The sequence below is a fragment of the Camponotus vicinus genome, unplaced genomic scaffold, assembly GCF_025532165.1.
Source record: "Camponotus vicinus isolate PSW18456_S1 unplaced genomic scaffold, iyCamVici1.0 SCAF_1, whole genome shotgun sequence".
NCBI classification, from domain to species: domain Eukaryota; kingdom Metazoa; phylum Arthropoda; class Insecta; order Hymenoptera; family Formicidae; genus Camponotus; species Camponotus vicinus.
The window spans coordinates 11,521,529-11,540,109 of NW_028141945.1; the positions used below are offsets into that span (position 1 = coordinate 11,521,529).

The following is an 18,581-nucleotide window of genomic DNA, read 5'->3' on the forward strand; positions in this document are numbered from 1 at the left end:
ATGTCGATATAGCGTGCGGACCATCGGTTCTCGGCATCAGTTAGTGTCATTGTATCGACAATGGCAAGTGAACGTTGGAAAAACGATATCGCATACGCGATGACCCCTTTTAAATTGATTATGTGGCCCATCGGCTCATGGCCACTTCAAGTTTATGACATTTATTCGCTATTACGTTATGGCTTAGGCACTTGTTGTGCGGTAAGTATCTTTTGACATTCATAGATCACGCACAATTCGCGAAAACGACGGAGAATATTTTTTACATTGATATTGCAGCGCTCTAGAGAAAACTTTGGTGTAATAGGATAAAGATTTTACATTTTCAATTCTTAATAACGCATAATAATGATTCTCTTTTGTAACAATACTTTAAATGAGTTGTTAAATTAATACGATAATAAGAGTCGTTCAAAATTCTAACAATAAAAAGGATTTCCTTTCAAGTTTTATGATTTATTTAAGTATATCTTTTTCATGTGTAAAAATAAAATACAATCTATCACGCTCTCTATTTATATACTATCACAACGATGAAACAAAATCAAGATTATAAAGAGACACAATAATGCCTCGCATCAAGTTTATGTGCACCAGCAGAAACTCTCCGTGTATTTATACGCGAATCGATTATTTGATAATATTTTTAATTAAATAGGACTTCACACTAATCGGTTGAATCGATGAAATTTTTAATATACTTCGATAGCTTAATTTCTTATAAAAAAAGTTTCTTTATTTTTGCTCGTGTTGTATAAGCAGAGTTATTATGATGCAAAGATTCAATGTGATAATTTTCCTTTAAAACATATCATTTCTCTTTCAGAATCTAAAAAGATAGAAGGAAAAAATTAATGTTAATAAATTAAATTCTCTCTCTATAAATATTTCTTTAACTAAAAAGAAATGTATGTCGCTTTTCAAATATGAGAAAATATTAGGTTTTACAATTTTATTTAAATGTAATAATTAAACAATTATTTAAATTTTTATTTGAAAAAAAGTTAAATATTTTCTGTACATTATTTATAATTAGTCAATTTTAATTAATCGCTATAATATACGATGTAATACACATACACATAAGAAACGACAAAATAAAATCAGCTGTGCGGCAAAAATCAATATCACCTGACTTGAGAAAATCAATAACAGATGACAGATCGAGACGCATGTGCTTACGGGACTAAGCGATATCATTGGTAAATTTTGATCGTTTATAACTTATAAACTATTGCAGCCTCAGTTTTCCTATTAAAATTTTTGAATTATTTTCTATATTGATTAAAGATGGTGTACTAAAAAAATGATATAAAAATTTGCTTGTTTAAAAAAGTAAAATGACGCCAAGTACATGTTCCAGTAATGAAAAGCTTATTATTACTTCCTATTAAAACTTATTATAATAAATTAATTTATTTATAGTAATTTATTTATAGTAAAAAGTTGTTAAATAGTGTACAAAATATTTTTACAAAATAGTGTTATTTTAATTTGTACAGTACAGTATTATTTTAATCTTAAAAAATTATTACGTTAAATATAAATTATTGTGTAAAATTCTTTCAATTTTCTACAAAAACAATAATATAAAGAAATTGTGCCAACTAACAAGGATAAAAACTTGTTATTTTATTTTTTTAAATAAAAACATTATAAAAAAACTATGATACAAAATAGTAGTTGTTTTAATTTTTACAAAAATAATAATATTATAAAATTTAAAAAGTTATTCCAAGTTTAAACATTGATTATTAATACGAAATAAAAATAATTTTTATTAAAGAAACTTGTTATTGGAATGCTCAACAATAAAATTAATAGTGCCAATTTGCAGGAAATTAAAACATCCATTTTGCACAACAATTCGATAACTTGCATGATAATTTTAATCTAACAATCTTTTTAAGTTTAAATAACATTGTATTGTATCCATTAAAATAGTATTAGTAAAACAATATTAGTAATATTTTTTCAAAAATTATTATATACTGTTTTGTAACAGAATTTTAATAATGCACATTTCTTACAACTGATGTGTCTGTTTTATACTTTTTCTATAATAAATTTTTAATTATTACACACATATATATATATATATATAAAATTAAATATATATGCAAATAGTAAATATATAGTTTCTATAACACAATTTTAACAGTAAACATGCAATATACAATATATGATTACGTATATAATATTTTTCTGTAAATCAGTCTAGTAAAAAATGTTATTTTATATCGTACTTTGTAGAAGTGAAAAAGAGAAAGAATTGATAGAAATTGAATGAAAATAGGAGAGAGAAAAAATATGCGAGTAAGAAAGTAGCATTTGCGTTTAAATAAAATATATATTAGTAAAAAATCATTGAATGAATTAGTGAGATATAATTTTTCTGAGCAATATTATGTATAGGGAAACATTATGAGAAAATATCAATCAACAGAGCCTTATTGTGATCTTGCCTTTCATGGAGTTATACATGGGCTGTACTGATATAGAGCAAAATATAGTCTGTCTGGTAATAATCTGTTGCGGATTACTCGGTGTACTGAAGATAACATGGTTTCGCATTTATGCAAATAATTTAATTATCAATTACAATTCTGCTTAAAACGATTATCTGACGATTGAGAACACAAAGGAGCGCGACATTATGCGAAAACATGCTTTCATAGGAAAGATTTTTTGCTCTTCTTTATTGGCTTTTACTTACATTAGTTGTCTAGTATATGGGGTAACTCCTTTCTTGAATTATGATCAAGATAATCGCATTAACAAAACGAATAGAGATACGATATTGAAATATGTAATTCCATCGAGATGCGCTTTGGCATATTTCAATTTTCCAACGAGCATGTATAAAATCTCCTGTCTCATCGAAGCTGTTGTACTAACCATAGCAGCTACAGCAAATTTTGGTAATATTTACCTAATTTATATGTTTAATTTATGTTTTAATCAATATTACACACATGCAAACAAATTTATTATTCTTCATATACAGTACCCTCCATAAGTATGGAAACACTCTATAAAGGTATACAATATAAAGAAAATAACTTTAATTTCTTCAATATTTGCCGGATGTTATATCCTTCTTCTTGTAAAATAATAATCTTGACTCGCAATTCATATGGAATCTGGCACTTCGGAGCCATTTTTAATGATTGTAGTAATTTTTGTTACATTTACAGAAACTAAAATCAAACTGCACTTAAATAAGTTCTTATTACTCTGATGTATGCTTCTAATGCGCGTAAACATTACAGGCATTCCACTACAGCATCTGATATGCTGTAGTAGCACTAATTGATGCAGAACAAATCAACGCGCGAAATTTAACTCCGTGAAGTTCGGTGCGGCGTAATAATTATTCGGTATATTTTCGGTATAAACAGGCGTCATATCATCATTTAAACGTCTTGCAATATATTCATATGAAAAATCTGCACAGATTGCTGCCATGCGATTGTTTATCTGTAAAATGCAATGTGTTTTCAAACTTGTGGAGGGTAGTGTATATATACGTTTACTAATTTTATTCACGTTATACATTTTTTGGCTATGGGAAACATTGCAAAGACGCTGCGTTTGCGTGATTTACGGCAAATTATTCCACTGATATACTCCAAAACCTTCCAGTTTTTCTGATCATGCATAATAAATTAGATGGTAGAATCTTTTTCTTATTAAATAAAAATAATTAATGTAAACAATAATTACATATGACAGCCTTAACGTTTCGTTACTGTTTGTTTAAAAGAAGTTTGAAATTTTTTAAAAACTAGCGCCTTATGCAAAGAATATTATATTTTAAATATACATATATTAGACATATTAAGAGAAATATTATTTGTTATTTATTGCGATATCTTCTAAGTACAAAAATTGTCTTTAATTACAATAAAATAATAAGTATAAATGAGTATTTCAATGCAAGAAGTTAATACGACACAACAATGCATTTCCCAAAGGTAGTGACGCGTTATTTTACAACATTACATTGCATGTTTGCGGTCAAGTAAACATTTTAAGGATTCACTTTTTCAATCTCGATGTAAAACATCCAAGAATCTACAATCGTTTCAATGCGCTAATTCAAAGACATCAAGATCTGATAAGGCTGGCCAGAAAACTCATCAAACTGATCAGTTTTGTATTGTTGATACAACTATTTATTATCACCGTATCATTGTGTATAATTGGTAATTATTACATTATTTATGATTATTCAATGAAATATGTAAATTATACATGAAAAAAGATTTACATTAAACAGATATTCTCTTTTCAGGATTTCAATTCATCTTCGCGCTGAAAATCAATGACACTGTTATAATAGGAAAGAGTTTAACGGCATTGAGTGTCTTTCTGATACAACTATCGCTGTATAGTTTTGTCGGGAATTATTTGAAATCCGAAATGGAAGATATAGGACTCTCCATTTATCAAAGTGCATGGTATAATTTTCCTAGGAAATTGACAAAAAATGTAATCTTTGTTCTTATGCAAACGCAATATCCAATCGCGTTGCAGGCTGGAAATGTAATCGCAGTCGATTTCTCAACTTTTTTAAGTATTTTAAAAACCTCTTTTTCATGTTTGTCTGTACTTCGTATAATGCTCGAAGTGTAAAATATAAGTTGCGAAAGAAAGAAACCTCTGCAAACTGTAAATATTTAATAGATTCAAGATAGTGCGATATAATACTTTCCAAATAACAATACATGTAGAAGTGTTTATTTAAGTGTAATAAATTTATTATCCAAATTAATATGGTTGTGCCAAATTTCCTATTCAATAATAAATATATACTTTAATATTTCCTATACAATATCAATAATGTACACATATGTGATATTGATATTGATGTATTATTATGTTAAATTTATAGATAGATATTTCCTGTCAGTTAATTGTGTCGTTTATAAAATAAAGAAAGCAAGTTATTTACTTATATTTTCACTTTTGAACAATCTACATAAATCTATACTATTTATTGTTATATTCAAACGTATATCGAGTAAAATGTAGAAAAATGTGTTCATATATTGGTAAGTAACACACGTATAATTTTATTCAATAAAATAGTTGCTCGATAAACGATAACAATTTAGAAATTGTACCATATACAGTTTCCATAAGAGCGACATTTTCCATAGAATGTAGTTATTTGCATTTTGCCATAATGCTTTAAGAGAGGTAGACTGGTAAGCATATACTTTTCATGTTGAATACAAAATGAAATATAATACTGCGTCATGTCGATATAGTGTGCGGATCATCGGTTCTCGGCATCAGTCAGTGTCATTATATCGACAATGGCAAGTGAACGATGGAAGAACGATATCGCATACGCGATGGTTCCTTTTAAATTGATTACGTGGCCTATGGGTGTTTGGCCACTTCAAGTTTATAACATTTATTCGCTGTTACGATGTGTCGTAAGCACTTGTTGTGAGGTAAGTAACTTTTGAATCTTGAAGATCATTGACACATTCGCGATCGCTCGAAGATAATAAAGAATATTTTCTACATTGATATTGCAACGCTTTGAAAAAAATTTCGATGTGATGATAATATCAAGATTTTTATATTTTCTTGATAACGTATATTATGATGAAATGCTCTTACTAATATTAACACATTACATGAGTTGTAAATCACCATAACTGTAAGTTATTGAAAAATTTTGACGATAAGCGTAATGTTTTTTGTTTTATGACTTATATGTTTTATGACTTATATCATGTTTTTTTAATCATGTGTAAAAATGATACAATCCTTTTTGAGAAACATTATGGAAAGTTTACGCCATAATTTATTACGTCTTATACTACTTGTTTCTTGATTTCGTAACGGTTCTCGCGCAGGAGTAACGAAATATCCTAAGTATCTATACGAATTAGCTATGTGAATACCTCAGATTATCATATTTTAATAATGATTGAACCAATTGAATTCTTGATAGTTTGAGTTTTAATTATATAAAAAGTATCTCTTTATTTTCAGTCTACATTTTTTATAAGAAGAAATGTTATAATGCAAATTTTTAATGTAAAAATGTTTTTTATACAAAACGTCATCACCGATTGTCACGTATTATACACATACACAGTATATGCTACATAAATACAATATTAATCTTGTATAGTTTTTGCTTTTGATAGGTGATTGCGTTAACGGCTTTCAGATTTAACAAAATTTGGTATCTTTGAGGTTTAACATGTTCATTAATAGAAATTAAAATTTGAAAGTAAAGGAGAATTTATGTACAATTTTCGGACATATTCGCAATGATTTATATCCAAAAATAACTTTAACGATCTGTTAAATATATAGTGATGTTTGTAATTAAATGTTTAAACCGAAAAAAGTATTTAATGTCTTTTAGCATTTTAATTCTTGCTAATCTTATTATGTTATATTTGGATATTTTGATACAGTCGATATTTTCTTAACTCGAGCATCAACAAATAAAATTAATAACGCTAGTTTATAAGAAATTAGAACAATTATTTTTTACAACAAATTGTTTTTAATATAATTTTAATACAATTATTTAAACTAATAAGTTTAATACAATTATTTAAACTTAAATAAACTTAAATAAATATGTTTTGCACACATTAAAATAATATTATTTTGTAAAAGTATAATTAGTAACAATATTATAAACTATTTAGTAGCAATATGTTACAGTATTGTATATTTTTGATTGTGTTTGACTTGACATCTTTTTTAATTATTTTTTAAATGTAAATTTTTAGTTATTATAATGTTACAAAATATCACACAAAATTTAAATAATATTAGAATTTGTTGTATTTTTCACGTTTTATATTTTGATGCAAAAATATCTTCTATTTATACAAGTTATATTATTATTTATACATTATTTTAATAATATATATAAATTTTGCATAATTTTAATATGTAAGAATTAGATAAAATTAATTATACTAATAATAAATATAAAAAAGTATGAATATGTACATAATACTTTGCATCTACAAATCAGTCTGATAAAAAGCATTATTTTTATATCATATTTTATAGAGTGAAAGAAAGAGAAAGAAATTAAGGGAAATTGAACGAGAATAAGAAGGAGAAGAAACATGAGACTGAAAAAGTAGCATTCATATTTAATAGAATATTTATAACTAAAAATTTATTGAGTTAGGAATGAGATATATTTTTTTGAGCACGAATCATTACATATATGGGAAAATATCAATTAACAGAGTCTAATCGCAATCTTGCCTTCCATGGAGCTATATGTGGGCTGTACTGACGTAGAGCAGAATATAATTTGTGTGACAACAATCTCTTGCGGATTACTTGGTGTGCTAAAGACAATATGGTTCCGCATTTATGCAAAAAGTTTGATTAACAATTACAACTCTGCCGTGAACGATTATCTGAGAATTGACAATACGAAAGAGCGCGAAATTATGCGAAGACATGCTTTTATAGGAAGGATTCTTTGCTATTCCATGTTGGGTTTTTCTTACATTAGTTGTCTAATACATGGAATAATACCATATTTGAATTATTTTCAAGGTAATTGGATTAACATAACGAACGAAGATATGATGTTAGAGTACGCAGTTCCATCGAGATGCGCTCTGGAGTATTTCAATTTTCCAACGAGCATGTATATAATTTCCTGTCTCCTGGAAACTATTATACTAGTACTGGCGACTTCAGCTAATCTTGGTAATAATTGTTTAATTTCTTATGCATATTTTATGTCTTATCCAATGTTACTTAGAAACAAGAACTTTTTTACTTATATTATTTTACATACATAAAGATTTTAATTAATTTTATTAATTTTACGCACTTTTTATTAATTGTAGACAATATTGTTAAGAAGCGAAAATTTTTGCATGATTTCATGATTTAATTCCGAGGTGCATTAAAACCACCTTGTTCTCCTGATCAAGCAGATTAGATGACATAATTTTTTTTTTACAAATGTACATAATTAAATTACATATGACAGTTTCAACTACTGTTTATTTAAAAAAAAATTTATGTTTTCGAAAATTTTTGCATTTTCTCATGCTATGTATATCATGCTTTATTTGTGTGTGTGTGTGTGTGTGTGTGTGTGTGTGTGTGTATACACACACACACACACACACACACACATACAATATATGATACATTGAAAAACTTATGCATTAATTTTTTTCACTTTTTCTTTAAAATTTAAATATCAGCTTTTAAAGAAAAAATGAAAAAAAAATTATGCGTTAATTTTGTCCAGGAGTGTATATATATATATATATGTATAAAAAAACTAAGAGCAATATTATTTGCTATATTTTGTTATACATGTGCATGTGTGTGTGTGTGTGTGTTTCATTTGATTACAAAAGTATAATAATAATTTAAATATAACAGAATAATCAGTACTGCTTTGATTATTAATGCAATAGAATAATTCCATGCATTTCCCAAAAAGTAATGATGTGTTGTTTCTCAACATTACATTACATATTTGTGGTCAAGTAAACATTCTGAGAATCCATTTCTTCAATTTCGACGTCACAAGTCCGCGAATTCATGATCGTTTCAATGCGTTGATTCAAAGACATCAGAATAGACTCAAGAACTGATAACTCTGGCCAGAGAACTTGCCGATCTAATCAGTTTCGTATTGCTGGTAAAACTTTTTATGATCAGCATAATATTATGTATGACAGGTGAATATTATGATTAGTCTGCGAAATAAGTAAATTACGAAAGAAATTAACATTCAGCAGAAAAATACTCTCTTCAGGTTTTCAGTTCATCTTCGCGTTGAAAGTCAATAATACCGCTATGATAGGAAAGAGTTTAACGGTACAGATTATAATTCTGACACAATTAACTCTGTACAGTTTTATCGGGAATTATCTGAAATCTAAAATGGAAGAAATAGGGCTCTCTATTTATCAAAGTGCTTGGTATAGTTTTCCCAGAAAATTGGTAAAAAACGTAATCTTTATTCTTATGCAGACGAAATATCCAGTCGCGTTGCAAGCTGGAAATTACATCGTAGTCAATCTCTCAACTTATGTGAGCATCTTAAGAACCTCTTTTTCATATTTGTCTGTACTTCGTATAATGCTCGGAGTATGAAATATTCGGAGGATGCGAATGAAAGAAATCCGTGCAAACTGTAAATATTTGATACGTTCGATAGTATAATGTAATACTTTCAAAATAGAAATAGATAAAATATCTATTAAAATATCATGTTAATAAACTTATTGCTATATTACTTTGTTCATACCGAATTAGTATTTCTTATATTTATATCAATAATTAATACAAACACATATTTGAAATTACTGTCAGTACATTATTATATTAAGTCAGTACATTATTATTATATTAAATTCGAGGATAGACATTTTATGACATAAAATTACTTACTCGTATCACATAATTCTTTATTAATTTTGTTGATCTGTAGAATAAAAAAAGCAAGTTATTTGATTTTATTTTCACTTGTGAATAAATTGTATCTATACTATTTATTGTCAAACGAATATCGAGATAAAATGCAGTAAAATATGCGCACGCATATGCAAGACGCACATGATTCCGCTCGACAAAAAGAATAGTTGCCCGATAGACAATTTAAAAAATGTAACATGTAAATTTTTACTCAACGACAGTTTCTATAAGAACATAGTTATTTGCATTTTGCTATAATGCTTGAAGAGAGGCAGACTGATAAGCATGTATGCTTTTCATGTTGAATAAAAAATGAGGATGGAATACCTGTATCGTACCGATATAGCGAGTGGATCATCGGTTATTGGCATCAGTTACAGTCATTATATCAACAATGGTAAGTGAACGATGGAAGAAGGATATCGCATACGCGATGACTCCTTTTAAATTGATTACGTGGCCTATCGGCGTATGGCCACTTCAAGTTTACGACATTTATTCGCTATTACGTTGTGGCTTCGGTACTTGTTGCGCGGTAAGTATCCTTTGCAACTCAAAGATTATTGACACACACAATTCGCGTATGAGGACGACGAGGAATATTTTCTAAGTCGATATTGTAATGCTCTGGAGAAAGCTTCATCGTAAAGAAGATGAAGATATCATTTTCAATTCTTGATAACGCATATGATGAATCGCTTTTGTCAGTTGTATAATGGCATATGAGTTAAAAATCAGCATGATTGTAAGTTGTTGAAAAATTCTAATGCAATAAGAAAAAATTTCTTTTTAAATTTTCTGATTCATGTATATTTTTTCTTAATCGTGTAAAAAATGATATGATCCTTTTCGAGAAATATTGTGGGAAACGCATCACATTGTTTATACCTCGCACAAAATTCACGTGCACCAGCAAAAGTGTCCCGTGTGTCTAAATGTGAATCTGCTAGTTGAGGATACTCTATCGACTTCAATAACGAAACTAATCGTATTTTTAATATATTTAATCAATTAATTTTTTTGGTTCTTTATATAAAGAAAGTGTGTTTATTTTCGTTTGTGTTCTATAAACAGATATTACAATACAAGTTTTCAGTATGAAAGTTTGCATTTTGCTTCATAAGACATTACCACTATTTATCATCGAACTACATATTCTGTGCACATACGCAATATATGTAACGAAAATATTGGATGTTATTTTGCATGATATTTTTTGCTATTTTTCGATAGAAGATTGTATTAGTAACTTTAAGATTTAACAAAATTTGATAGATTTTAAGACTTGGAAATTAATAAAAATTAATAAAATTTTAAAATATAAAAGAATTTATGTACAAATTCTCGAGGATAATAATAATAATATTTTGCCATTAATTTTTACGATATATAATTTTTGCTTAGTTAACAGTAATGCATGAAATTAAACATTCAAATCGAAAAGAATTCCTTGTCTCTCGGTGTTTTGAGTCTTATAAACCTTCTTTGCATGATATTTGGATACTTTAACATAAAATTGACATTTTCGGGAATGTTAACTCGCATGTTGATAAACGACATAAAAATTATGCGAAAATATGATATATAATAGCGGTTTTAATTTTTACAAAAATAATAATAGTAAAATTGAAAAATTTATCCCGTAATTAAATATTGAAAATTAAAAATATAAAAATTAATAAAAAAAGATATATATTTTAATTTAAAAAATTTAGCGTTGTGCTAATTTAATGAATAATATTAATTTAAATTAATAGAACTACAGTGAAGAAAATTAAAAAATAACTATTTTACAAATTGTTTTTAACACTTTTTAAGCTTAAACAACACTGTTTTATACAATGACATTATTTTATAAAAATATTTTGTACATTATTTAATAATATCGCACATTTTTTACCACTTGTATTTGGCGTCTCTTTTTATCTCTTTAAAGAAAATTAAATTTTAAGTTATTATAAACAAGAGATGCTACAAAATATATATCACATAAATTCTAAATAATATTAGAATTTATTGTATCTTTTATGTCTTTTATATTTTAACGTACAGAAATTTTTAATTTACACAAGTCATTTTACACATATATTATTTTAATAATAATATAAATTTGCGCCATTTTATTATTTATGTATTACACCAAATTAAATATATAAATAGTAAATGTACAACATAAAATTATGTATAATATAATTATGTATAACATATATATATATATATATATATATATATATATAAATCATGCAACAATAAATAATTATGTATAGTACTGTGCATCTAAATCATGCAGACGAAAAAAAAACATTTTTATATTGTATTTTATTTATTTAATTAGAGAGAGAAAGAGAGAGAGAGAGAGAAAGAGAGACAGAGAGAAAGTGAGTGAGGAAAGGAGACAGAGAGAAAGAGGGAGAAAACTGAATGAGAGTGAGAGAGATAAGAAGCATGCGAATGAGAAAGTAGCACTTGCATTCACTTAGAATATATATTAATAAGAATTCATTGTAGTGAGATATACTTTTAGTAGTGAAATATAATTCTTCTAAGCACGAAACATCATATACGGAGAAATGTCAATCAACAGAGTCTAATTGTGATCTTACCCTCCATGGAGCTATACATGGGCTGTACTGATATAGAGCAAAATATAGTCTGTTTGACATCAATATGTTGCGGATTGCTTGGTACACTGAAGATAACATGGTTCCGCATTTATGCAAATAATTTAACAAACAATTACAACTCTGCTCTAAACGATTATTTGACTATTGACAACACAAAAGATCGCGACATTATGCGAAAACATGCTTTTATAGGAAGAATCCTTTGCTATTCCATGCTGAGCTTTTCTTTCAGTAGTTGCCTAATATATGGAATAAATCCACTTTTGCATTATAATCAAGGTAATCGGATTAACGTAACGAACGAAGATACGATATTAGAGTATGCAATACCATCGAGATGCGCTCTGGAATATTTAAATTTTCCAAGGAGCATGTATAAGATCTTATGTCTCGTCGAAATTATTATAATGACATTAGCGGCTACAGCTAATACTGGTAATACATATTTAAATTTGTATGTGTCATTATTTTGTGTCTTATCCTAATATTATTAAAAAAAATTTTTTTATTAAATGCAGATATAATATAATACATTATTCCACATATATAATATAATATAATGCATTATTTCACATATATCAAAATTTTTATTTATTTTATATTTTATAATATACACTTTTTTTATTAATTATAGATAACATTGCAAAGGCATAGAAGTTTGTATGTACATGGTTTCACGACAAATTGTCCTATTGAAATAGTTCAAGATGCATAAAAAGTATTAAATTCTGCTGATCAAGCATTATTACATTAGATGATATAATTTTATTTTGTTAAACGACGTAAAGAAAAATAATTACACTTGACAATCTCAACATGATCCGCTATTGTTTTAAAAAAGATTTTTATATTTTCAGAAACTTTTGTGTCTTATGCAATGAATAATATATATATATATATATATATATATATATATATATATATATATATATTTTATACAGAAATAATAATTTAAATATTATAAATAAAATAATAAGTAATTTTTATATATTTATTAATAAAAATTTGTATATATCAGTAAAATTTTATATATCAAATTTTATATATCAATAAAACAGTATCATGTATTTCCCAAAGGTAACGACGCGTTGTTTCTCAACATTACATTGCATGTTTGCGGTCAAATAAACATTTTGAGGATCCATTTCTTCAATTTCGATGCCACAAGTCCGCGAATCTACGATCGCTACAACGCACTAATTCAAAGACATCAAGATTTGATAACGCTGGCCAAAGAACTTGCCGAATTGATTAGTTTTATATTACTGATAGAACTATTCATTATCAGCATATTATTATGTATGATGGGTGAATATTATGTTATTATGTTATTTATTCAGCGAAATATGTAAATTATATATAATTATGAATAAATAAAATTTATATTAAGCAAACAAAATAAAATATATTCTTTTCAGGATTTCAATTTATCTTTGCGTTAAAAGTCAATAACACCGTTATGGTAGGAAAAAGTTTAGTAGTAGTGAGTGTCTTCCTGTCACAACTATCATTGTATAGTTTTATCGGGAATTATTTGAAATCTGAAATGGAAGAGATAGGACTCTCCATTTATCAAAGTGCTTGGTATAGTTTTCCTAGGAAATTGGCGAAGAACGTAATTTTTGTTCTCATGCAGACGAAATGTCCAGTCGCGTTGCAGGCTGGAAACTTCATCGTAGTCAATCTGTCAACTTATGTGAGCATTTTAAAAACCTCTTTTTCGTATTTGTCCATACTTCGTATAATGCTCGGAGTGTGAAATATAAGGCGCGAGAGAGCGAACTTTATTACAAACTGTAAATAATTGATACGTTCGATAGTACGATGTAATGCTTTCAAAATAGAAATACATAAAGTAGTGTTAATTTAAGTGTCACGTTAATAAATTTATTATCCAAATTAATCTGTTCGTGCCAAATTTCTTAAGCAATATCAATAACATATACATACCTGACATTATTATTAATGCATTATTATATTAAATTTGAAGACAGATATTTTCTAACACAGTTATTCTCATGTCACGAAACTTTCTATCAATTAATTTTGTTGGTCTGTAGAATAAAGAAAGTAAGTTTTTTTGCTGATATTTTTACTTGTGAACAAACTTATCTGTACTACTTATTATTAAACAAACGAATATCGAGATGAAATGTAGAAAAACGTGCTCATATATAAGTAAGCAAAACGCATATAATTTTATTCAATAAAAAAGTAGTTGCTCGATGGACAGTAACAATTTAGAAATTGTACCATAAGAGTGACATTTTCCATAAGAGCGTAGTTATTTGTATTTTGCCATAATGCTTTAAGAGAGGTAGATTGATAAGCATGTATACTTTTCACGTTGAATAATAAATGAGTTGGAATGCGTTATGTCGATAAAGCGAGAGGATCACCGATTCTCGGCATCAGTTAGAGCCATTATATCGACAATGGCAAGTGAACGATGGAAGGACGATATCGCATACGCGATGGTTCCTTTCAAATTGATTACGTGGCCTATCGGGGTATGGCCACTTCAAGTTTATAACATTTATTCACTGTTACGATGTGTTATGGGCACTTGTTGTGCGGTAAGTATCTTTTGGATCTTGAAAAAATCATTTGCGATCGCTCGAAAATAATAAATAAAATATTTTCTGCATTAATATTGCAACACTCTGGAGAAAATTTCGACATAATGTGATGAGAATCAAGATTTTACATTTTCAACTCTTAACGCACTTATAACGCAACTTATAACGCACGTTATGATGAAACGCTTTTATCAGCTGTAATAATACATTAGATGAGTTGTAAATCAGCACGAGTTGTAAGTCGTTGAAAAATCTTGATAATAAGCATGATGTCTTTTATATGTTTTATGACTTATGTGTGTTTTTTGATCATGTTTAAAAATGATAGAATCCTTTTCGAGAAACATTATGAGAAGTTTGCGCCATAATTTAATACGTTTTATACTACTTATTTCATAATTTATAACGGTTGTATGTAAATCAAGTGACACAATAGTGTCGAATCAAGTTCATGCGCATCCTATCTATATCTATAGGAATTTGAAAGTACCTTAAATTATCGTATTTTAATAATAGCTGAACCAATTAAATTCGTAATAAATTTAATCGGTAGTTTGAGTTTCAATTATATAAAGAAAATATTTTTTCGGTATATATTCTATAAGAAGAGATGTTACGATGCAAATTTTCAATGTGAAAATGTTTCTTTATGAAACATCATCATCGATTGTTATATACATACGTATAGAAATATAATATAATATTAATCAAATATTAATAAAATATTAATAAAATATAATATTAATCATTTTGTATAGTTTTTGCTTTTGACAGGTGATTGCGTTAATGGCTCTAAGATTTGATCAAATTCGATAACTCTGATATTTAACATGTAATAGATATTAAAATTTGAAAGTGAAGGAGAATTTATGTACAATTTTCGGGCAATATTCGCAATGATATTTATGTCATTAACTTTGATGATTTTTAATTAATAAATTAAAAAATCATGTTTTGAAATTAACTTATTTGTAATATAACAATTTTTTTTTATTTAAATATATATTATTGTTTAGTACACATTTTAAAATAACAATATTTTGTAAAAATATATTGTATGTTATATTTAGTAACTATATTATAGTACATAATGCAAATTTTGCAACTGGCGTGTGTACATAGCATTTTATATTTATTTCTTTAAAGAAAATTTTTAGTTATTATATGTTACAAAATATCACACAAGCTTTATTTTTAAAAAAATATTAGAATTTGTTGTATTTTATATATTTTTTATATTTTATAATGTAAAAAATATTTTCTTACTTACAATTTATGTTATTGTATATATACTATTTCAATAATATACAATTTCACGTAATTTTAATATGTAAGAATTAGATAAAATTAATTGTACAAAGATTAAATTTACAAATATATGATTATAAGTATGTATAATGCTTTGCATCTACAAATTAGTCTGATAAAAAATGTTATTTTTATGTCGTATTTTATAGAGTAAAAGAGAGAGAAAGAAATTGAGAGAAATTGTACTTGAAAATTGAAAATGGGAAGGAGAAGAAACATGAAAATAAGAAACTAACATTTGCATTTAAATAGAATATTTATTGCTAAAAATTTATTAAGTTAAGAGTGAGATATATTTTTTTGAGCATGAACCCTCACATGTATGGGAAAATATCAATCAACAGAGTCTAATTGCGATCTTGCCTTCCATGGAGCTATATATGGGCTGTACTGATGTAGAGCAAAATATAGTTTGTCTGACATCAATATGTTCTGGATTACTTGGCGTGCTGAAGACAATATGGTTCCGCATTTATGCAAATAGTTTAATTAACAATTACAACTCTGCTCTGAACGATTATCTGACGATTGAAAACACAAAAGAGCGCGAAATTATGCGAAGACATGCTTTTGTAGGAAGGATTCTTTGCTATTCCATGCTGGGCTTTTCTTACATTAGTTGTCTAATATATGGGATAATTCCATTTTTTAATCATTATCGAGATACTTGGATCAACATAACAAACGAAGATGTGATATTAGAATACGCAATGCCATCAAGATGCGCTCTGGAATATTTGAATTTTCCAACGAGCATGCATACAATTTCCTGTCTTCTCGAAACTATTATTACAATACTGGCGACTTCAGCTAATCTTGGTAACAATTACTTAACTTTTTATGAATATTTTATGTCTTATCTAATATTATTTAGAAACAAGAACTTTCTTGTATAGTATATTATTTCATATACATAAAGATTTTATTAATTTTATTAATTTTACGCACTTGTCTAATAATTATTGACAACATTGCTAAGACACGAAAGTTTGCGTGATTTCACAGCAAACTGTTCCATTAAGATAAAAGTAAATCCGTAGCATTAAATGCGAGAGATATTAAAATTACTTAAATCTTTTAATCAAATATATTAATTTAGATTGCATAATTTTTTTTATGATAAGAATTTGTTATGTACATAATTACATATATCAATCACAACTATTGCTTGTTTAAAAAGAATTTATATATACATATATATATTACATAATTTGATTACAAAAATAATAATTTAAGTATAACAGAATAATACTGTTTTGATTATTAATGTAATAAAACAATTCCGTGCATTTTTCATGCAACCATGCATTTCCGAAAGGTAACGACGTATTGTTTCTCAACATTATATTGCATATTTGTGGTCAAGTAAATATTCTGAGGATCCATTTCACCAATTTTGATGTCATAAGTCCACGAATCTGTGATCGTTTCAACGCGCTAATTCAAAGACATCAACATCTAATAACGCTGGCCAGAGAACTTGCCGATCTAATCAGTTTCGTATTGCTGATAGAACTTTTTATGATCAGCTTATTATTATGTACCACGGGTGAATATTATGATTATTCTGCTAAATAAGTAAAAAATTAAAAAAAAAATTATATTCAGGAGAAAAATATTCTCTTCAGGTTTTCAATTCATTTTCGCGTTAAAAGTCAATAACACCGTTATGATAGGAAAGAGTTTAATGGTACAGATTATATTCCTAACACAACTAACGCTGTATAGTTTTATCGGGAATTACCTGAAATCTGAAATGGAAGAAATAGCGCTTTCTGTTTATCAAAGTGCTTGGTATAATTTTCCTAGAAAATTAATAAAAAACGTAATCTTTATTCTTACGCAGACGAAACATCCAGTCGTGTTACAGGCTGGAAATTACATCGTAGTCAATCTCATAACTTATGTGAGTATTTTAAAAACCTCTTTTTCATATTTATCTGTACTTCGTATAATGCTTGGAGTATGAAATATAAGATACAAATAGAAGATATCTGTGTAAATTGTAAATATTTAATACGTTCAATAATATAATGTAATACTTACAAAATAGAAATATATGAAGTAGTATTTATATTAAAATATTATGTTAAACTTATTACCCACATTAGTCTGTTCGTGCCGAATTAATATTTCTTATACAATATCAATAATATACGCATATTTTGAAATTATTGTAAGTATATTATTACATTAAATTCGAGCACATACTTTTCCTGATATATAGAGTTACTTACCCATGTCACGTAATTCTCCAACAATTGCTTTTGTTGGTCTGTAAAATAAAAAGGCAAGTTATCTTCTCCTATTTTCACTTTTGAACAAATTAAATCTATACTATTTATTGTAAGCCAAACTAATATCGAATTAAAATGTTGCACAATGTGCGAATATATTGATACTGCACATGATTCCACTCAACAAAGGAAACAGTTACTCGATGGTCGGTAGCTATTTAGAAAATGTATCACATAAATTTTTACTCAATATAAATTTTATGTAAATGCGGAATTGTACTTGCATTTTGCCATAATGCTTTAAGGGAGGCAGACTGATAAGTATTTATACTTTTCACTTTGAATAATATATGAGTAGGAATACGTCTCGATATAGC

The 18,581-nt window shown here is 27.1% G+C and overlaps 1 protein-coding gene and 1 pseudogene across 1 annotated transcript; both read left to right on the top strand.

The window, feature by feature from the left end:
• The first annotated feature begins 99 nt into the window (after positions 1-99).
• Positions 100-9,135, top strand: LOC145974206 (uncharacterized; annotated as a pseudogene).
• Positions 9,136-9,848: 713 nt separating this feature from the next.
• LOC145974147 (uncharacterized) lies at positions 9,849-17,936 on the top strand. The gene is made up of 8 exons (XM_083103979.1): positions 9,849-9,991; positions 12,041-12,515; positions 13,158-13,388; positions 13,499-13,776; positions 14,468-14,656; positions 16,312-16,786; positions 17,286-17,516; positions 17,596-17,936. The coding sequence occupies exons 1-8, from the start codon at positions 9,851-9,853 to the stop codon at positions 17,934-17,936; spliced, it is 2,361 nt and encodes a 786-aa protein (XP_082960105.1). The 5' UTR covers positions 9,849-9,850.
• The last annotated feature ends 645 nt before the right edge of the window (positions 17,937-18,581 follow it).

What these genes read in the sequence shown, in the direction of transcription:
- LOC145974147 (XM_083103979.1), top strand. Translation starts at nt 9,851, where the DNA reads ATGGTAAGTGAACGATGGAAGAAGGATATCGCATACGCGATGACTCCT. An exon ending in CATATTATTATGTATGATGG is followed by an intron (nt 13,389 to 13,498) that starts GTGAATATTATG and finishes TATTCTTTTCAG; the next exon opens with GATTTCAATTTATCTTTGCG. An exon ending in TTATGGGCACTTGTTGTGCG is followed by an intron (nt 14,657 to 16,311) that starts GTAAGTATCTTT and finishes ATCAATCAACAG; the next exon opens with AGTCTAATTGCGATCTTGCC.